The following is a 21,366-nucleotide window of genomic DNA, read 5'->3' on the forward strand; positions in this document are numbered from 1 at the left end:
GGTGGAGTATTTGGCTGGGTCGCGTCTAGGTGGTAGTAGCTCGTAAACTTTCGTCCAAGGCAGATCTGCGCCAAGAGATGTAAGTACGCTCCACCGCCCGAGCTAGGAACGCTCCTCCGCATACTTCCCCCCCGACGCCGACTACACGACTCGAACATAGCAACCTCATAAACCACCGTACCCACGCGCTTCCAGAGCTTTGCCTCCCACCAAACCGGTGCAACTTGCGCAAACCAAGGCCAGAGTGAACCATGTCTTCGTCTACCAAAGCGGCCCGCATGGGCGAGGAGTGAGCTCCACATGCCTAGCAACTGCTGCCTCACGATGCGCTAATACATGTTAGAGTATGGAAGTAAGCCTCGCACATGACTGAATGCATATCCCGGCTCTGACCATGTAAGAACACGAGTCGATAAGGTCAGCGCCGAGCTGGTCACCCTCACATATGGAACCATTGTCGCCCAACTATGCAAAGACTACGAATACAACTACCCAGACGTCAACAAGCAACTGGAGCGCATGGGGTACAATATCGGCATACGGCTGATTGAAGACTTTCTTGCCAAGTCGAGTGCGCCTGCTTGCACCAATTTCCGAGAGGTGGCCGAGATGATCTCAAAGGTAGCCCTTGTCAAGCCGCTGATGGGTTGCTGGCAAGCTCATGCGCATATCTAGGTCGGCTTCAAGATCTTCCTCAACATCACCCCCACCATCTCCAATTGGTCTAGCGACAACAAGCAGTTCTCGCTCATTTTTGAAGAGAACCCACTTGCCGACTTCGTCGAGTTACCCGATGACGGCCGCGCGCAGGACGAACTGTGGTTCTCCAACATACTAGTGGGCGTCCTGCGGGGCGCATTGGAAATGGTAAGTTCGGCATGGGGCTGTGGACTGCCGTAGCATTGCGTATAAACGACGTACTCACCGCGACCTAGGTCCACATGCAAGTCGAGGCGCACTTTGTCAGTGACGTCCTGCGAGGCAACGACACTACCGAGATGAGGATATCGCTGGTCCGGTATATCGACGACGAAATGCCACCGGATGATGAGTAGCGAGGGGGGCTCAGGCGCAAAAGAGTGCGCCAAGTCGCGGCCACGTGACCGAGTATAATTAGACTTTGGCCTGGCACCAGCCTCCCCCGAGCCCAGCAGCACGCGTGCGAAAAAAAACCCCTCTGCGTGCTTGCTTTTGGCCCGCCGCCGCCTGCTCACCGCGCCGCCGCCCGCCATTGCCGCGCCCCAGTGTGTCGTGACGGCCCTCGCATCGCCATGGCCCGACGGGCGGCGAGCTTGGTTGGCTGGTGGCGGGGCATGTAACGCGACCTGGACAGGTCGACGACGCCAGCGGCTCCAGCACGCCTGTGTATTGCGCCTGGCGGGCCGGCGGGCGCCCTCTACACACATCTGCGCACACTGCTCACGACATTCACGCACGTGCAAAACAACAGGGCCCCTTTTCTGCACCCGCTCGTCGGGCTGCGTGCTGCGCGTGCAATTGCGCCGTGTGCAATTGTGCCCTCATTCGCCGTGCTGACCGCCTACAAACGTGCAATTCTATCTGCTTGCAAGGCACCTGATCTGCTGCCAAGTGCCGCCTGTCCTCTCGAGCCGACTCAACGGCCATCCTGGTGGCGGTGTGCAATTGTTCTGGCGCATGGCCGCCATGCGCTGAATCGCTGACTCGTTTGGTCGAGTGACTACTGTAGAATTGCCCAACGACCCCATGGAACGGTGTACCGCTCAGTGAGCGGCCGCTCTTCCCCTCGATCCCGGGGGCGTCACAAACTTCCCACGACCTGTCCACTGTTCAACTGAGCCCTCTTGTCCAGACGCGCTCCATCGCGTAGGCGTCACCCGGTCGTTGTTGTCGTGATCACATTTCTTGGCAGCCTCCGTGCAGCGCGCCGCTGAGATCCCCCTCTCAAAGCCCTTCCTTCACGCTAACCCCCGTCCCATACCGTGCATCAGCCGCCGCCTTTTCCATCGCGACACCAGCGTCGCTACCCTTCCTCGGCAACCCTCTATCCCTCCCGGGCCTCTGCTTGCGCGACCGCAGCTCACCGTGACCGCTCCAGCACCGCAGGGCCCTGGCACGCCGCTTCCGGCCCCGGCTCCGATCCCCCGTGGCGACGACGTCCCATGCTGGTGTAGTCTCTCACTCCAGCACCGAGGTGCACGACTTACTACATCGCGTCTGCTGCCACGACCACCACCGCGCACCCCCATCGCCAGCCCCCCACCCCGACTCGTGCGCCCGACGCACCCGCTCCCCCACGCATCGCCGCGATGCAGAACCAACAGCAGATGGCGCAGATGGCGGCCATGAATGCGAACAACGGCGCCGTCGACGGCACCCCTATCATGCGCAATATGGCGCAACCTGGCGGCAAGGGCACTGACCCCACCGAGAAGCTCAACACGTACATTTACGACTACTTCCTGCGGAACAAGCACATCGGCCTGGCGCGCGCCATGCTCGAGTGCGACATGAAGATGGCCACGGAAAAGGCCAGTCCCAACAACAAGATGAACGGCGCCGACGCGATTGAGCAGATAGACGACCTGCCCCTGCCGTCGCTGCCCCCCAACCAGGTCGCCGACAATTCCTTTCTGCTCGACTGGTGGGTGCAATTCTGGGACATTTACACGGCCACGAAGCCTCGCAGTACCGCCTCCAAGAACGCGATCCAATATGTCAGCCACAACCGGGTATGTCACCAGCTTACTCGCCCACACTCCGACACTTGTTCATGGCACGGCACTGACGCAGCTTACAGAACCTCGGTCATTTGCAAAACGAGCAGCGAAACCAGCGCATGATGATGAACAACCCCATGAATGCGCAATATCAGATGATGAGAAACGGCGCCATGACCAACGGCAACCAGACCGACCTGAAGCGGGCCGCAGCCATGAACAACAACCGACCGTATGTGTACCTTGATCATGCAATGAATATGCCATTCGCTAACGCGCAGCAGCACCGGTAACCCCATAGCCGGCATGCAGCCCATGAAGGGCCCCGGCATGATGGCAGCGCAAATGCAGCGGGATGGCTCAGGCATGGACATGAGCGGCCAGCGCCCAAACTCGCCCGGATCTAACGAGAATGCCCCGTCTCCAAACAAGCGCCCGCGCGTTGATGGTACGTCATGTGCTCGACCCTTGTGGCGTATTCAAGCTAACGGAGAATGACACGCAGGTGGTATGAACACTGGTAACATGCCCAACAACCAGTTCAACGAGTTCATGCCGCAAGGTGCGCAGCAGAAGAACATCGAGGTATATGCCCAAAGCCTGGCCCACCAACACAGAGTGGCAATGAGTAACACTTCGTCCCCCCAGGGTATGAACTCTGGCGTCCAAGGCTCTCCAATGGCCCAGCCCGGCCTTGAAGGTCAAGAGAACCTCTTCACTGGTAACGGGCCACGACCCGGTAACATGCCCGCCAATCCTCCAGGCGCACCTCAGCAGGGCAACCATGCGCTGCAGGACTACCAGATGCAACTCATGCTTCTCGAACAACAGAACAAGAAGCGATTACTCATGGCACGACAAGAGCAGGATAATCAGTCTGGCCACCCACAGCAAGGTGTCATGGGCGCTCCCGGGTTCGGCACGGCCATGTCACCACAAGGCAGCCGAGCCGGCGGCCCATCGCCCAACCCCGCCGAACAGATGAAACGGGGCACGCCTAAGCTGGGTCAGCAGAACCTCCCCGGCTCGCCTATGCCCGAGGGAATCATGGGCCAGCAGCGCGGATCTCCTGCGCCAAACATGAACTTTGATCCCAGCCTGGCTCCCCCCGGCATGCCTCCGCAATTCTACCCCCAGGGCATGCCTCAGAACGGCCCCATGGGCATGCGCCCCCCAAGCTCACATCCCCAGCCCCCCAACTTCAATGGCCAACAGATAACACCCGCACAAATGGAGGCCATGCGCAACGGCCAGATGCAACAGAATGGCTGGCGTGGCGGGCCCCAGCCCGGCATGATGCCAGGCGGACAGCAAATGGGCGGCCCCATGGGCCAACCACAACAGCGCCAGCAAATGCCCCCACCCCCAGCGCCCACGAACGAACAACCACGGCCCGAGCCCTCTCCGTCACAGTCTAACCCGAACCCACCGACTCCATCGCAAACCAACAAGGCCAATCCAAAGAAGAAGCCTACCAAGGATAATAAGGTAAAGTTTCTACTTTCTGCTCCACCCTTGAGCAACATTGATGTTGATTGTAGAAGCCCGCAAACAAGAAAGGGGCGAATACAGGTGCGACTCCGGCAGCAACAAATGGCGAAGAGCCTCCCACACCGACGTCTTCCACTCCCGTGGCTCCAATCACGCCCGTCCACAAGCAGTCCTTCAACCAGGGACAGAACGGTCAGCCACAGCAACCGGTGCAACCGCCAGCGCCTGCTGACCAGCCCATGGACAACAATGGCGGTCCTCCATTTGGCAGCATTGATCCTGATGTAGGTTTCTCTTTGATCTTGTCCACTATTCATTTGCTAACTTTACAAAAGCCCAATGGCTTTGACCTTGGCCTCAACTTTCCCGACGACGGCGGCGCGCTCGAGACCTTTGACTTTGACTCCTTTCTGCATACTGGCGATAACGATGGTCTCGGCAACTTTGGCGACTTCGATTTTGCCGGTGCAACAGAAGTATAGCCCAAGCCCGAGTCTTGTTGAGGACCACACGTCACTGTCGCGGTGGTGGTGGCTGACAGGCTGGTTGTTGGCTTTTGAAAACCAAAAATCGTTCCATATACCCGTGTCTTTATCGACCCTCTCGATCGCTTTCTATCTCTTGTCCGGAGCATAACGGAGCTGGCTTGGGGTTTTGGAAACTTCGGTTGGCCTCTTGTTTTGTTATTAACTTGGGTATCAGGGGCGTTTCTCGACTTGTCTCAATTTACTGTGCTGATGCGCTTCATTTTATTTCCTTTTTTTACTCTTTTGCTTTGCAAAATCTCTCTTCCTGATCTTTGTTACCCTCTCCCCTTGCTCAATGTGCGAGACTCCAACACATATCGCTACCGATACTACTACATCTACTACTACTCCTGGTTCCAATCACCAGATATCTCTCCTAAGTGCTCTCCGCTTATCTGCCTTTACCTACCTACCTACTTATCCACCCCCTTTTCCTATATGTTCTTGCAGTCACCATATTGCCTGTTTGCTTGTCTTTTTTTGAGTTTCCTGGGGAAAGATGCTTTATGATTGGAGGAGTAGAATGGAGGAAAGTAAAGAAGAAGAAGTCCAAAAGGGGTGGAGATGGAGATGGAGTGCTATACCATATTCTTGATTTCTTTGTTTGGTCTCTGTCGTTGATTTGTTGAGTGGAGGGATACGTGTAAAGAGTTTCCAAATTCTTTCTTTATTACTGTTATCGTTGGAAATGACTTAATGCCTGAATATTCTTGGTGTATGTGTTTGATTGACAAGTGACGTTTAATATATGGTGATGTGAGTGAGGGAGAGTATTTGGCGGAGATTTAATTTGAAGATGTTGCCGCTGAAAAGGGGGTGGCGTTCGTGGGAGTGGTCACGCTGACAGCCTGTATTACTGACAGAACACAACGCACATACGTCTGCACTCTCTTTTACCTAATTCTTGGGCTACTAGATTACTAGAAATAACTGTAAGGTAGGCACGATGTACATGACAGAGTTTCAGACACTAACACTCAATACGTAGACGATTCTCAGAGCAGTCGAGTACTAAAATGTTCAGGTCAAGAGTCGTATTCACGGGTTCGAAAAACTATGTGTGATCGCCCACACAAAGGGCGGCTTACAAGAATTATTGCTTAGTTAAGTAGGGCAAATGGCTTTGTCTGTTAGAGCAGCTTATTAATCTTCTTGAGAACATGCTTGCTAATAAAGTATATATCAAGTTGCTTTTCTATATTACTTAAAAAATAGTATCCTTATGTTCCTGGATCTTATTGCCTGTTTTTTCTAGAGTAGATAACCTACAGTTGATGAAGTCCCTATAACCTTAACCGTCCACTTTTATTCTGATATAGCGCCTCTTATCTCTCCGTAGTTTAAGCTACTTATGGCTAATATAGAAGATAGCCCTCTAAAGGTTGTAGATGAGTAGCTATGTTCTACTTGTTTTTAATATAAAACTCTGCAATTAGTGCAATACGTGTAACGATTACTTGCTCAATGTATTTGAACAAGTTACACAAATGCTCGGTTGCATGTAGGTATTGCTCTAAACGAGAACTCAGACTGCATCTTTTAGCAATTAGAAACCAGTATATAGGTTTCATTTGCAATGAAAGTGCTTTCTATCCATAGCTGAATGTCTCAAGCGAACGCTGAAAATGCACTTTATTTTGTGGGATTGCCTAAAAGATATGTAGTATGATAGCCATGAATGTCGCGAAGTTTTTTATGTGCACTATGGTTAGAAAATGGTCGACATTACCGAATCGTCTCTAAAGTGCTGCTCCCATCAAAGGGGTCCTAACTGGCCCGGATGATTTGGTTTGCATCCTAACTGAGTAGAAGCCTAATGACAGTGTGGTATTTCTCCCCCGCAGCTCAATTCAGTGTCGATTCATTCTGTTCATCAGTGCCAAACATAAAAAGCTTAGCTGTAGAGCTGGTACATACATCATCATTCATATATTCAGTGGCACAATGTAATATCATGTTGCTCATCACATAGTCTGTACTCTTCAGGGTCAAACTATCCTCTCCTCCAACATGGATATGCAGACACTGAAACATCGTATCCTCCATGCCGATTGTACTCATTTGTGTAGATTTCTCTCCACTCTTAGGACCCGAAATCCACCCTCATCCAGGTTGAATTCACCTAAGCCCTTTTCTGGCTTCCACTTGACGCTTCAGCCTAAACGCAACAAACTAGCCGGTAGCTCTGTTGATTTCGTACGCCTCGGTACCTTGATTCGTGGAAAAACGATATACATATCGATAAGATGACAATAGCGTGCAAAGATGTGACTGCAATTAGACGTGAGTAGAGAATTGACTTCTGTAATTGCCATCGAAACCGTAGTCATGAATCTGGGTGCAGAAAGGGATGTTGCACAGAGACTGTGTGGATGTTTCAATGCTAAATCCGAGTCACTGCGATATCCCTATTTCCAAAAGGAACCATGATTCGCTTTGCTGTAATCCACAAGCCGCTTTGGGTTTGCCTGTGCATTACCTCCGTCCTGACATTATCGGTAGCCACCAGCATTATTGCCTACGTAACAACCGATTTGTATAACAGCCTTTGAGTTCTTACAGTACACCATGATCAGACTACTCCTGATTATTTCTCCCTTCTTGGGCACCGTCTCTGCAGTCTGTTGCTTGCCAATCATGCTACCCAATCCTCCAGCCTATGAGTGCTCTACAATTAGATCATCGTCCGGTAAGGGCACCCAGGTCACGTGGAATGTGTACGTACCAATACCACTCAATATGCTGCCTTTATCTCCTCCCAATAGACTACAAGGCCTGATACTTGGTAGATATTAGTGCTATATTCCACACTTATCATCTCATAACTGCTATAACGATTATAGCAAGAGGCATGGATTTTGGGAAGGAAAAGCGTCCGAAGATGCTTACTACATCAACTCAACAAATAACAACGCTAATAGGCGCTGGGTCTGCGTTGCAGCGTTATGAAGTCAGTAAGTTGGTAGACGCTTGCAGACTAAAGCCACCAACTCTTATCGGTGGATTCGACTCGATCGTTGTTAGCAATAGAGGTGCTGAGGCGGATATGTCAGTGGAATTGGTAGAGAAGAAGGAGCAAGAAGTGGAGTTGAATTCCACATATTATACCTCTCCGGTAATTACAATTTAAACGCATAAGCATCCAGTGTCTCTAATTATCTCACGTGCGGGTGCGGGATTACGTGGTAACATCCATTCTGTGTATTGTCTATTTTAGTACCTCTTACGATTCTATCATACATAATCGCTGCAGTAGTTGGGACTGTTGTACTAGAGCAGCCTGTCACACATCGACTTTCAGAGCCTCCTTGTAAACTGCTACGCAAAGACACTGGAGAACCGAAACTTGGAGAATGGCTTCAAGTGTAATAAGGATGAAAAGAGCAATACTTTGATATATTCTTCAACGCAAGTGTATACTTTTATATAAGCTAAGACAAATCTAACAGATAGAAATCGTAAGAGAATTGCAACATGTGCGAGACGAGGATTCGTGATTATATCGACTTGCTGTAATACGCAAAGAGCGAAATTGCAGCTCGCAGAAGCAAACTGAAGCTATAGAGTCGCAAGGCGGGACGAAAAGATGGCTTTAGACACCCCTATTGGCTGGTAGCATCAAGAATCTTGTCTTGAAGTAAATTTTATTATTTAGCTACGCATTCTTTAGTCGATAAGATCTAGGGGAGTGCAGGGTAAGTTATAGAGCAAGCAGGGGCCTTCAATGTAGTTAGCCTCTATTCATGGGGCACATTTTTGACTCTTTCGTGAATTATTTCAACTAATTTGAAAAGGGAAAGAAGCTCGAACATGATTTGTACAACATAATTGCAACGAATGCGCTAGGTAGTTGTTTCGTTTTATCGGACGCTTGGTACTGCTGTACATGCATTCCACCTACTTTGTAATTGTTTAAATACAGGTAGAAAGTGCCCTATGGCTAGAGTATTTCCGTGTTTACTTGTGCAGGATGTATCTTACATTGGTTCGTGCTCTTATAGGACGGTCGTTCACAATTGCAAACAAAGCCAATATGGTCGAGAACGGCAGCATGTAGAAGGTGGGCAGCTTGGTCTGCAACCTGCATATGTTGATTGCTGCATTTGTCGTTGCTTTACCGAGCAATGAAAGCCTAAGTTTGTGACAGCTGCAGCGCTGCCCGTTCTGTTCACTAATCATGTGATCACCTTCAGCCTCGCCGCAAAAATAGGCCGAAACTATGGAGATCTCCAGCTAAGCAGCGGGAATACTACAAGAAACTCTCGGGTCGGTCCGCATTGCAGCCGCCTTCGGCACGAGGGCTAGTTGCAATTTTGGTTTGCAACTATATCATGACCCGCAGAACAGGTCTTGCGAGGCGTCAGTCTCGCTTTCAACGCAGCAAAGGTGACTACTCTCGTAAGGTTACTTGGAAGTGGCAAGCACCATGATTATCTTGCTATAGCGTGTCTATGACGTAACCTCAGACTGGCTTCTGATCGGAGGCGCACCACTTGGAGCTAGACGTGCACTATTGTTCTAACATCAGCTTGATGTCACAAGATACTATGCACCTCCAAGGCAATATAATAGAGAATATCCTAGGCCTCTAAGATAAAAGCCATTGGTGACAAACGTATAGAACGCGCTTGTTGATTAGTAAATACAAATATGGGGGTCTGGGGTACTTGAATAGGGGTCGCATAAGTAACTTGTTAGGAAGAGAAAAAGGTATTATGCTATGGTTTTGCGCAACTGAATCAAGCGATACAATTGCCTCGTTTATCGGAAAGAGTTCTTAGTTAGGACGACATGGCTTATCGTGGGTTATGTGCGTGCCACGGAGTGATGTACGAGGCCTAGTCATTCTATGGACTGTATTTCCACAACGTAGACATACCTTTAACTTTCCTTTGTTATTAGCATCTATTTTCTATTTTCTTCTAATTTTATAGTTTTACTAACAGCCTCTTACATATTTTCTATGTGTAAGATAAAGGATAAAGTATCGCCTTACTGTCTCCTATTATGGACTTTCCTGCATTGTAATCGCTCCGGCAGCATGTAGAATCACTAGTAGAAGCAAATGCATGCTACAAACTACAAGTTAGTATTACCAATATGTAAAGTTCAAGAGGCCTAATACATCTTGCGAGCATGTTCTAGAGTAAAAAAAAGATGCAACAAGATAACACTACAGTCTTCTAGTAATGGAGTGCTATTGTGACTTAGCCCCGCGAACTAAGCACAACATTCATTCGCACCTTTCTTCCATCCTATTTAATGAATAGTTTCTCAATGCCAAAAAAATTCAAAAATACATGCAACAGCGAGGATTCGCCAGTAGTCACCCACCTGACTACTAACTCGCCGGTAAACCGTTTAATTAACAGAAGATCTGACGGGGTTCGATGCGATCGGAAATTCCTATGGTCGTATGTGCTGGTTATATGATGTTCAAACAACATGTATCCAATCACAGGTGGTTGCACGCGCACGTGACATGCTGGCACACCCGGTTAGTGCAATAGAGTATGCTCTTAGAAAGTTTAGTTCTTGTACTAATAGTTTTGATAGATAAATATCGTATCAAGGTATATGTAGCTGTAGCAGTCGATTGTTACATCTAGCTACCAATATTGCACAGCGTCTGAGCATCTCCAAAGGCATGAGAGTCACGTCCTCCTTAACCTGCACACTGTGTGGTACTTTGTTAGACATAATTTGTACTAGAAATATGGCTGCTACGTACCGAGTCAATAGCGCAAGAGAAGTAATAACGTCGGTAGAAGCCTCTTACCACTTCACAGTGGTTGCCTTTGGAACTACAAACCTAGTCGTACATATACGTCAGACGATACGCAATAATGGTGTGTTAGGTAACTTCTTACACCTGTGCATCCTCCAATCGACGCTCAGCATCCGACATGTACAGCTTCCGAAGCCTCTATATTAACGCTTGTGACGAGGGCCTGGGCAACGAGTAGGAGGATGGAGAGAATAAGCGTGATCTTCATATTAAGTTGCAAATAAGATTCCTCGGCCGCCAAATAGTGTTTGCGTTAGACTTTGAACGGGTAAATTCCGAAGATTAAAGTTGGATGAATGCAAGCGAGTGTGTATAATAGGGTTTGCGCTGTACACTTTTATGTATAGGATAGTTGTGAAGAGAACAAGTTGAGATTTGTGCAAGTCCGCTCGTCTGAGTTATAGAAGCCGTGAAACAAAACAGCATCAATGAGCTCGTGATATCCTAGAGAAAATTGTGATAGCTGCACTGTTTGCAGCATGTATTGATGTATGTGCGCGACGATATTCTGCTTGGAAAGTCTTTCCAATGGTGTACCTAACCCTGCCTCACGGTGTCACCAAAAGCCATATGCTCCGCAATAAGCCGATGAGATACAGCCTTGCACCGAGGAACCAGTCATCCCTTCGTTTTTATTGGGTTGTTTTCGGCACATAATAGGGGGGTTCAATGACACAGTGAGGGATGTCGGTTTGACTGCTTGTGTCCGGCTAGGGCTATAGGAAAATAATCCCAACTATAACGTGGTTCACAAGTGAGTCGCTAACCCAAGCGAGTCGCTAACGCCCTACTAGCCTATTAACTTCATTACTATAACGCGTAATGTCTTAACAACGCAACTATCTATTAATATATTCTAAATTTAATCTTTAACTTACTCTTTTTAACGTCTAGCTATAATATATTTAAAGTGTAAACTATGCTACTACTATCTATTGTAACGGGCTAGGTAGCCCGCTACAGTACAGATAGCGGTGGCTATCTTATGTATCAACTACGCAACGATATCAGCAGCTCTGATATCTTGTGCCAGCCTTTTTGGCGCGGTGGGCGCGTTGTAGTTGCGTGCGCAGTCTAATAGGACTCGACCCGTTACAAAGTAATAGCTAATAAACTATTAAAGAAGTATAGTAGCAACCCTATTAGTAAGAACTAAGTTAACAACTTTATTAAGTAGACTCTTAAGCTCTATACGCGCTAGAGCTATCTTTATAATTATTAGCAAGCTGCCTATAAGAATCTAGTAGCTATCTAGCGCTAGTTTAACTTAGTCTAAGTAATAAGGTAGAAGTAGGGTATTATAGACAATAATATCTATAACTTTAATAAGACTAGCTTTATAATAGGCAAGATTTTATTATAGTTAGTTATTATAGTATTAGAAGGATATAGAAAAAAGAAGTAGATATAGCTAGGCAACTATAAGTAGGTTACTATAATCTAAAGCGTAGGCGCGTTAGGTTGCTAAATACTACCCTTTTGTTACAAACAAACAGGAAGGATTCCTCTCAACAGGTTTCTACGAAAGGTTGCGGAGTCAGCCTAAGGGAAACAAAGGTGTCAAAGGACACCCGGGTAGTGATCTGCGCGGGGCGCGCAGGCCACGTGACTGGACATCCCGCCAAGGCTGGCCATCCGGGATGGCAGCGCATGATGGGATGGCAACGCCATCACAACCATCCCGCCGAGATGGGATGGAAGGGATGGCACCCAGGGCCTACCAACCTTATATGCAGCCAGCGATTCAACACGCGGCACGGCAAAACGATATTCCAGGGTATCAAGACAATAGCCCTAAAGGGGGAGGTAATGTTACAAGTAACAAGAAGGATCCTCTCCTTGACAAATAACGAGATGGCTGAAGGCCTAAGGACGTCCACGTCAAAAGGTAATGGACATTGCGGGGCTCAGGGTCACGTGATGTGCCATCCCGCCAAGACGAGACATCCCGCCAAGCTTGGGATGGCAGTGGGCCTTGGGATGGCAGTCCATCCCAGACATCCCGCCAAGAGAGGAAAAGATGGGATGGACGGGATGGCAGGACTGGAAGCAATGAGGATATAAGGATGGATAGATTTCATTATTACTCTCGTTGTGGTCAACTTAAATTGTACTTTCTTACTAGTATTATTACTTTATAAGATAGTTACATGTTAGTCTATTGAATAGATTAGCGTTGTCAAACCCCAGTTACATCTATAACTCTTTTCCACTACGAATCGCTAGACAACCTCACGGAACACTAGCGTAAAGCTCACCGGCCTTAGTGTGGGACCCGGCAAGAGAAGTATAGATCCAAACCCCGTGTAACAAATACCTACTTATAGTAGAGCTCTTTATATAAGTATTAAAGTGCTCTAACTAGGTAAAACTAAGCTAATTATTTGTCTAGCTATTTAGACTAACTTTAAGAACTTAGTTAGTAGGCAAATTCTTAAACTAGACGTTAATAAGCACCTTGCTTATAAAAACAATAAAGGTGTTACACGGGGTTCGGCTATACTTCTCTAATCTCGGTCCGGGTTAGGGCGAGTAGACTTAAGCGGTAGGCCGCGTGATTGTTGGTTCGTTTTAGTTTGTTGGAAAAGAGTTATAGGAGTTTACCAAAGTAAGAACAATTAATTCTATACTAAGATAGTGTAACGGGCTGAACGCCCTTCGCCTCCCATACTCGTCTACGACCTCGTTTACTCCACCTGCCCGGCCCGATTGTTACCCTAGCAACCAGCATTGTATATAGATAGCTACGTAGCCGAGAGCTTAGCTCTCTATCGAATACAATCTTGTTACCTTGGCCTGTCCGATCGTGCTCCCGAGCTTAAGACTACCCTCCGGGGTCGAGCCCCTTACAGATAGAATAACTAAGTATTAATCTTTGTAAGAGAAGAACTTATAAGAGTTGACCACACCGAACATAATAATGAAATCTAACCCATTCTTATATCCGCTGTCTTAGGTCCCCATTATAACTATTCCTTCCTGACTTTAGCCTTCCTAACTATGCCTAAGGTCCCGTCTTCCTGTACCTGTGTTCGCGCTTAAAAGTCGAACGAAGAGCGTTATTCCCGTGCTGGTCGTGTAATAGAGTAAGGGAACGAGATGACTTCTTATCGCTGTTCTTGTTGTGAGGAGAAGAACCTTTGTTGTTTCGTAGACACTGCAACTGGCCGTTGCGCTAGTTGTATTTTTGTGAAAGCTAAGTGTAGTTTATTTGTTTCTAAGGAAGAGTGGGAACAGGTTTAGTAGGAGCGCGAGCAGAAGGAGTTAGAAGTGGCTCGATTGAAGGCGCAGCGTGCTCAACTAGATGCTCAACTATCCTAGTAAGAGGTGGCGCTTCTGGAGGTAAAGTCTCGCGAGCGGTCCTTTGCTCGTCGCGATCTTGCTGTTCTCTCGTTCCAGGATCGTGCGAAAGAAAAGGCTGAGGGGAGCTCAGCCCCTAGTACAGACCCTTTATCAACTGAACTATCGCTATCCAGACCCTCGACTGACCTGGGCTAGTTACAGGCTAATTACTCTTCTTCCCATAATCCTTTGTCTCTTAACTTCTTCCTTTCCTACGAGAATCCCATTCTTGCTTCTATGGATGTTTCTGATGGTACTTACGTACTAGTGACTTGCAGTTCGTTAGGTTTCTTTTAGGTTCCTAAGTGTTATAGCTATCTAGCCATCCTTGCCACTTAACTAAGTACTTCCACTAACTACCGATTTTCCGCAGGTCCTTGATTTCCTCGACCTCGTACTCGTCGTCTTCGAGCTCTATGTCCGTTGCTAGCTTGGCATCTAGAGGTGCTAGTTCTAGGAGTTTCTTGTAAAAGACAGGGTAGATTCGCATGCCTTGTAGGAGTTTCAACTTGTAGTTTACTTTTCCTATTGCCTCTAGGACTTCAAATGGTCCTATTTAGAGGTTGTCTAGTTTTCTGCATAGTCGTTTAGTTTTTTGGTTTTATCGTAACAAGAAAACTTTGTCCCCCTTCTTAAAGGTTAGTCCCTCAATCCTTAGTTTATTCGCTGCTTTGGATGTTGTGAGGTTCTGTTAAGCTATATTCTTGCTCAATTCTTCGTGCAATTCTCGCATAAGCTTCGCTTTGTCGTCTGCTCCTACCGCGATACTCTTAATGTCTTTTAGATCTTGATAAGCAACCGGCTTATATCCATAGTTCGCGTAGTGCGGCGAATGCTTCGTCGTTGCAGATCTTGTGCTATTGTAGGCTAATTGCGCTGTTGGTAGCAACTCTACCTAGTTGTCCTGCAATTTGTTGGCGTACATCCGTAAGTACTGTTCTAATGTCTGGTTTGTTCTTTCCATCTGGCCGTCTGTCTCTAGGTGGAAACTTGTTAAAAGCTTCTTTTTAACACCTAACTTTGCCAAGAACGTACCCTAGTATTTAGACGTAAACAGTTTATCACAGTTAGTGATAAACTCTTTAGGTATCTCGTGCTCTAACACTAGTGCTTTGGTGACTTCGTACGCGCATTCGTCTGCCGTAATAGTCTCTTCCGTAGGCACAAATTTTGCCGCCTTAGTTAATTGATCCACGATTACTAGGATTGTGTCGCAAAATCGAGCTGATCCTGGTTCTAACGATCTCGGGAGCTTTACTATGAAGTCTATTGTTACACTTGTCTATGGTCTAGATGGTGGCTGTAAGGGTTGTAACAGGCCATAGGGCTTATGTCTCTTAGGCTTGTTCTAGTGACATGCCAAACAGTTGCCTAGGATCTCCTGCACCTTCGTACGCATACGTGGTATCGCAAACACCTTAGATAGTCGTCTAACTATTTCTTTAATTCCTACATGTCCATACTCTAGGGACTCGTGCAGTTCCTGTATGAGACTTAATCTCATGTGTGGGGGTACATATGTTTAATCTTTCGAAACCATATCTTGGTACTCTCGCTCGTTGTTTAACAGTTTATTGGAGCCTGCTTCGTCGGGCTCGAACTGCCAGCTAGCTGCTCGCTGCTGCCATTCCTGCTGTAGCGTTTCTACCTGCTCGGCTACCTTAGCTGTCTTAGCTAGTTCTGGCTGGTTGTACCTTAGACTGCCGTTAGGCATTGTCTTAAGTAAGGCGTTATGTGGTTCCTTATAACCCTCTTCGCGCAAATCAGACCTTCTACTTAAAGCGTCTGCTGCTTCGTTAAGCGTTCTCGCGCGGTGCGTAATCTTAAAGTTAAACTAAGCAAGCGTCTTAGCCTATTAGACTTGTTATTAGTTAAGTTTCTTCGTAGTTATAAAACTCGTTAAGTTCTAGTAATTAGTAAAAACCTTAATCGTGTTGGGGAGTCCTAATAGGTACACCTCCTATTGTTTAAAGGCATTAACTACTCTAAGTAGTTCCTTATCGTAAACATCGTAGTTAAGTTCTGCTCCTAAGAACTTTCGTGAATAGTAGAACACTAGTCTCTATTTCTTATCTGGGCACTGCTGTGACAATACAGCTCCAAGTGCGTAGTCAGACGCGTCGGTCTCGACTCTAGTGGGTCGTTGAGGGCTATACATCTCGAGTACTGGCGCCTTTAGGAATATCTGCTTGATTCGATCAAAAGCCTCTTGATGTTCCTGATCCCATTTGAAACCTATTTCCTTTTTCGTAATCTCCGTAAGGGGTGCCGTAATCTTCGAGTAATCTTTTATGAACTTTCAATAATAGTTCGCAAATCCTAAGAAGGATTGAACATCCTTGACTATGTTGGGTTTTAGCTATTCCTGTATAGTCTGTATCTTCTTTGGGTTCATTTTTACTCCTTTGGTTGAGATGATGAATTTAAGGAATTCCGTTTCCTGAGTGTGAAACTCACACTTTCCTAGTTAAAGGTATAGCTTGTATTCCTTAAGCTTTCGTAACACCTTCTTAACATGCTTAACATGTTTTTCGCGTGTGCCGCTGGAGTACACTAGTACATCGTCTAGATACGCGGTAACAAAGATTCTAAGGTATTCGTGGAGTGCGTTGTTGATGACTAATTGAAAGGTTGCCGGCGCGTTCGTTAACCTAAACGGCATAACTGTATACTTAAAGAGTCTATACTTTGTCTTAAACGCCGTTATCCACTCGTGACCTTCTTTAATTCTAATTTGGTAAAATCCTTCCTAAACGTTAAACTTCGTGAACCACTTAGCTCCCTAGAGTCGATCCATGAGCTCTGTAATGAGTGGTAAGGGATATTAGTTCTTCTAAGTAACGCTATTCAACCTCCTAAAGTCGACACATAGTCGCCACTTCCCGTTAGGCTTCTTTACGAACAATATAGGTGAGGCCATTAGGCCTGATCCTGGTCGGATAAATCCCTTTTTTAAGTTCTTCTAGAGGTAATCCCGTAGCTTAGCATCGTGCTTGGGCGCTATAGGGTACATTCCTCCTAGGCTTAACTTCGCTCCTTCCTCTAAGATGATCTCGTGATCCCAATCCTGGTGTTCTGCTAAGTCTGTTGCTTCATTTTCTTTGAACAGTTCCCTGAACTCGTCCGTTTGATATTCTGTTGGAATCGCCAACTGTGGTACCGATCCTTCCTTCGTGGTCGCGATCTGCTGTATCCATATGACTCCTATCTTCTAAGGGTCCTTCGCATAGATTCTCACGATCTTATGCGGCGAAATCACACCGAATCTCCTATCTAGGTTTGCGCGTTGATCCGTCGGGCGTGTTTCTCGTCGTATACTAGCAACCTTGTGCATAGGTTCTCAGCTGTGTATCAATTTCTTTTGCCAATTAATAGCAGGGTTGTGTTCTAACAACTAGTCGTAGCTAATTATTATCTTAGTCTCACCAAGATCTATAATACTAATCTTCGTTCGGCTTTCTTGACTAGCTAGGCGTAACGATACAGCCTTAGTCTCAAGTCGAATCTAGCCGTTCCTGTATGCTGTGGGACTATCGTCGGCTAATACCACTCGCATCAGCACCTTCTTAGTCTGATAGGGTATGTTGTTCTTTTCTACCACTTAGGGTGAGATGACGGTTCGTGCGGCCCCACTGTCTATGAGCGCCGTCACCTCGTGTCCGTCTATAAGTACCGTAGCCTATAGCCGCAATTTATGCGCTCCTAGTTCGCGTACTTCTTTAAGGGTCGTTTTAGGACTGCCTTTACCAGCGTGACCTAGTCCCTGGTGGCATCCTAGTTTTTTAACTGCCTACCTTTCCTCTGCGTAGGAAAGTAGCCTTCGCCTGCCTTGGCAGAGTAGTGTATCATACATTAGTCGTCGTAACAGAAGCTCCAATGGGTGTTCTGGTGCGGAATTTCCTGCTTCGCTACCTCCCTTGTTGGCTTTGGCTTCTTCGTCCTGTGAATCAGGCATCCGTCTGCCTTATAGATATTTGCTAACAGGGTGCTATAGAGGTAGTTGTTCACTCCGCGAGCATCCTTAAACTATTGTTAGTAGAAGGTGCATCCCCTTCTGCAATGCGTCCATAAGAGTCGTTCGTGGCTCTTCTCCTTTTCGGACTTCCCTTGTTCCTGCCTAGGTACCCTAGTCGTTGTGACTCTTGGTCTTGCAGCTCTGCGCATCCTGCAGTTCTTTGCATTACATTCCTCGGCGGATATCGTGCTATGATAGTAGTCGTCTACCTTTTGAGCATTCCGTCGTTATTTCTGATGAAACTGGCAATTAGTTGTACAGTTGCTCTAGCACAGCTCTTCGTGAGCTTCCTTTTCTCTAGGCTGGTGCATTCGACAATGCTGTACTCGACACTCGTTATGCCATAGGTTAGTGTGGTAGCAATCGTCCTCGTTGTTCCTGGTTTCTTCTCGCTTCCTCAAGTGGTAATCACACTGTCTTGGGCAGTCAACCCAACTTAGGCACTCGTGTTGCTCTATTCGTTCCTTGAACGTCCGAGGCGTCTCCTCGTCATCAGATTCCTTGAACCTGGGTTGTTCCTAGGCAGCCTTGCAGGCAATTTCTTCTGCTCTAGGCCCCGTGATTGTGACTCGTCCTTCAATGTCGCAATCGTTGGCTTAGTGCCTAGTATTTCCACAAATCCAGCACTGTTAGTTTCTTAGGCGGCGTAGTACTTCAGCCCCTTCAACCTGCTAATCCATTAGTAGTAGGTCGTCCCACTTAAAGTCTTAGAGTCCTATTGCCTCTTGTACTAGCTTAAAGGCCTTATTAGTAGCTTGTCTTGCTTCGTTATATAGGTCTAGGTCGCTAAGAGTCTCGTCTAGCTCCTCAGTTAGGTAAGGTGTTGCTATCCATAGCATCCCAATCTTGACCGCTCCTTGCTTGACTTCGTTCTTCGGGCAGTCTCTGCAAAAGTGTCCTACTTCGCCGCAGCGGAGGCATGCCTTACTGTTGTAACGCTTCTAGCGTTCTTCCTTAGAAAGACTGTCGTTAGACTTTCCTTAGGTTTTATTCTTATCCTTAGGCTTGTCTTGTACTTTGCTAGTCATGTACGTATCTCCGTCGTGATCCTTGTTACTCCAATGTCGTCGGGTGTTAGCGAAGGGCGGCCCTAGTCTGTACCCTCTCTAGGCTTCTTTCCGTTCCCATAATCGTGTATTAATTCTTGTCGCTAGCTTAATCAACGAGTACAAATCCTTTGGATTTTTGTAGTGTACAAGTTCGTCTTTGATGTTTTCCTTTAGACCTGCTTCGTATACTATCCAGAGGGCCGAATCGTCCTAATTAATTCGTGCCTGTAACTGCTTGAACTCCGCCGTATAAGCCGATACTGCTTTAGTCTGCTTTAGGCGAGATATCGCTTTCTCGGCCTGGCTTTCCGCGTCTACCTCCCCGAAGATGCGTCCCATTTCCTCCTTGAAGTTGGTCTAACTGCTGAACAAGGTACGCGTCTCGTCCTTCGTTCCTTTGTTGTTGATGTCTTTTAGAAAATCCTCTACGTAGAGTTGCATCTAGCTTGCCGCTTTTCCCTTTAGGTGGGTATTGGCTATGAGAATCTTTTCTTCGTTGTTTAGCACATCGTTGTAGCCGCAGTATAACTTGATAGTAGTAAGGAACGTCTGTAACCCTTCCTAGTTACTATCGTATTTATCTAGGGTTGCTATCTTAGGTTTCTTGATAGGATTTTCGTTTGGTGTGGCTATTAGCTAACTCGTGAGTTGGTTAATCATATTCTGCAACTTAGTGATCTGTCTAGCCTGATTCTGGCCTTCGCGTCTAAGATTAACGAGTTCGTACTTAGGGCTCCCTGCCGCTGGCTCGTTGATACCTTCTTAGGTATGACTAGTCATGTTGACGTTCTCGTCAGGCACTGGGCCTAGAACGTTGACATACTTGTTGGAGTTTCGTGACATGGTCTAAATCTTAATTGGACGCTGTTAGTTAATCCTCTACTGAATCCGTGGGTGGTCAAAGTGTTACACGGGGTTTGGATCTATACTTCTCTTGCCGGGTCCCACACTAAGGCCGGTGAGCTTTACGCTAGTGTTCCGTGAGGTTGTCTGGCGATTCGTAGTGGAAAAGAGTTATAGATGTAACTGGGGTTTGACAACGCTAATCTATTCGATAGACTAACATGTAACTATCTTGTAAAGTAACAATACTAGTAAGAAAGTACAATTTGAGTTGACCACAACGAGAGTAATAATGAAATCTATCTATCCTTATATCCTCATTGCTTCCAGTCCTGCCATCCCGTCCATCCTATCTTTTCCTCTCTTGGCGGGATGTCTGGGATGGACTGCCATCCCAAGGCCCACTGCCATCCCAAGCTTGGCGGGATGTCTCGTCTTGGCGGGATGGCACATCACGTGACCCTGAGCCCCGCAATGTCCATTACCTTTTGACGTGGACGTCCCTAGGCCTTCAGCCATCTCGTCATTTGTCAAGGAGAGGATCCTTCTTGTTACTTGTAACAGTATTAACTACTTATTATTAATAGCTATAAGAGCTACTGCTCTATTAATTTCTAAGATCTTTGCAAGGAGAAGTGTAATGGGCGGGCCCAACGGGCCGAGCGTACGACTACTTACGCCATCCATAGCCAAAAAGGCAGTAACAAGACTTCAAGCTTCTTGAAGTCCAGGTAGTCGTATAGATATACTCGCTTAGAAGCTAAGCTGTACATACGTAGGCGTAGCCTCTTACAAGAAGAATATTATGCTTCTCTACATACCTGCGCACTTGTCTTACCTATTATAGCCCTTTAACGTTGCCTACTTTTTGCTATTCAAGCGTAAGTATAGCGACGCTATTTTAGGCTTAGCACGCAACTACACTTACTATATTAGTAAAAAGACCTTCTTATTAGCCTTTAAGACTGCTTTTAAGTAGTCTATTATAAAGGAGAATATCTAAGCTAGCTTTAGAGGCGCTAGTCTAGTTCTACATAACCTATAGGCTATGCTATCTAAGCTTGATGTAGTAGTGTAGACACCTATACAATTACCGCAATAGGTAGCTACCTAGTAGGCGCAGACACCACGCAACGCGCGCGAAGTTAAGTCTTAAATTAGTCTTATTTAAGAGAGCATAAGAAAACGCTATAAGTCTTCTACTAATTTACTTACTAAGTAGATCGCGTAGCTAAGTAAGAGGGCCTAGTAAATAGTATATAAAATAACACTTATAATAAAGAAAATAGGTATGCTTTAAGCAGCTCTTAATAAGTTAAATAAGCATAAAAGCTATAAGTGGCGATACGTATAGATAGAAGAGACTCTTACTATATGTAACGACGCAGGCAAGACGACTCGGATCAGTATCGGCGGGAAGAGTCACTCAGAGGCATATGGGAGTGCGTGGTGGACAGCAACCAGGCCTTGATTCAAGTCGACACCTATAGGTCTTGTACGAAAGGATATCAAAAGTCTACAGAGCTAGCTACAGGGAGTGTCTCGAATATATACCTATCCTAGTCGGGTCCGAATTCGGATCCGACCTCGGGCGAATGGCTGATGGAAGGGC

General features: G+C 46.8%; 3 protein-coding genes across 3 annotated transcripts; all 3 read left to right on the plus strand.

The window, feature by feature from the left end:
* The first annotated feature begins 167 nt into the window (after positions 1–167).
* SETTUDRAFT_162205 (uncharacterized protein) lies at positions 168–1,094 on the plus strand. The gene is made up of 5 exons (XM_008022492.1): positions 168–289; positions 344–352; positions 402–621; positions 676–867; positions 936–1,094. Exons 1-5 carry the CDS (start codon positions 252–254, stop codon positions 1,053–1,055), a joined length of 579 nt encoding a protein of 192 aa, XP_008020683.1. The 5' UTR covers positions 168–251; the 3' UTR covers positions 1,056–1,094.
* Positions 1,095–1,962: 868 nt separating this feature from the next.
* SETTUDRAFT_162206 (uncharacterized protein) lies at positions 1,963–5,142 on the plus strand. Its single transcript, XM_008022493.1, has 7 exons — positions 1,963–2,711; positions 2,780–2,931; positions 2,984–3,147; positions 3,205–3,284; positions 3,348–4,187; positions 4,244–4,474; positions 4,526–5,142. The coding sequence occupies exons 1-7, from the start codon at positions 2,289–2,291 to the stop codon at positions 4,670–4,672; spliced, it is 2,037 nt and encodes a 678-aa protein (XP_008020684.1). The 5' UTR covers positions 1,963–2,288; the 3' UTR covers positions 4,673–5,142.
* Positions 5,143–7,285: 2,143 nt separating this feature from the next.
* SETTUDRAFT_30031 (uncharacterized protein) lies at positions 7,286–7,847 on the plus strand (the record flags this gene model as incomplete). Its single annotated transcript, XM_008021990.1, has 3 exons — positions 7,286–7,434; positions 7,483–7,502; positions 7,561–7,847. 3 exons carry the CDS (start codon positions 7,286–7,288, stop codon positions 7,845–7,847), a joined length of 456 nt encoding a protein of 151 aa, XP_008020181.1.
* Between the last annotated feature and the right edge of the window lie 13,519 nt (positions 7,848–21,366).

This window comes from Exserohilum turcica (assembly GCF_000359705.1).
Source record: "Exserohilum turcica Et28A unplaced genomic scaffold SETTUscaffold_1, whole genome shotgun sequence".
Taxonomy (NCBI): Eukaryota; Fungi; Ascomycota; class Dothideomycetes; order Pleosporales; family Pleosporaceae; genus Exserohilum; species Exserohilum turcicum.

Coding starts and splice junctions, on each gene's coding strand:
- SETTUDRAFT_162205 (XM_008022492.1), top strand. CDS start 252: ATGTCTTCGTCTACCAAAGCGGCCCGCATGGGCGAGGA. Junction 622..675: donor TGGCCGAGATGATCTCAAAG/GTAGCCCTTGTC, acceptor GCGCATATCTAG/GTCGGCTTCAAGATCTTCCT. Junction 868..935: donor TGCGGGGCGCATTGGAAATG/GTAAGTTCGGCA, acceptor ACCGCGACCTAG/GTCCACATGCAAGTCGAGGC.
- SETTUDRAFT_162206 (XM_008022493.1), top strand. CDS start 2,289: ATGCAGAACCAACAGCAGATGGCGCAGATGGCGGCCATGAATGCGAAC. Junction 2,932..2,983: donor GCCATGAACAACAACCGACC/GTATGTGTACCT, acceptor AACGCGCAGCAG/CACCGGTAACCCCATAGCCG. Junction 3,148..3,204: donor CAAGCGCCCGCGCGTTGATG/GTACGTCATGTG, acceptor AATGACACGCAG/GTGGTATGAACACTGGTAAC.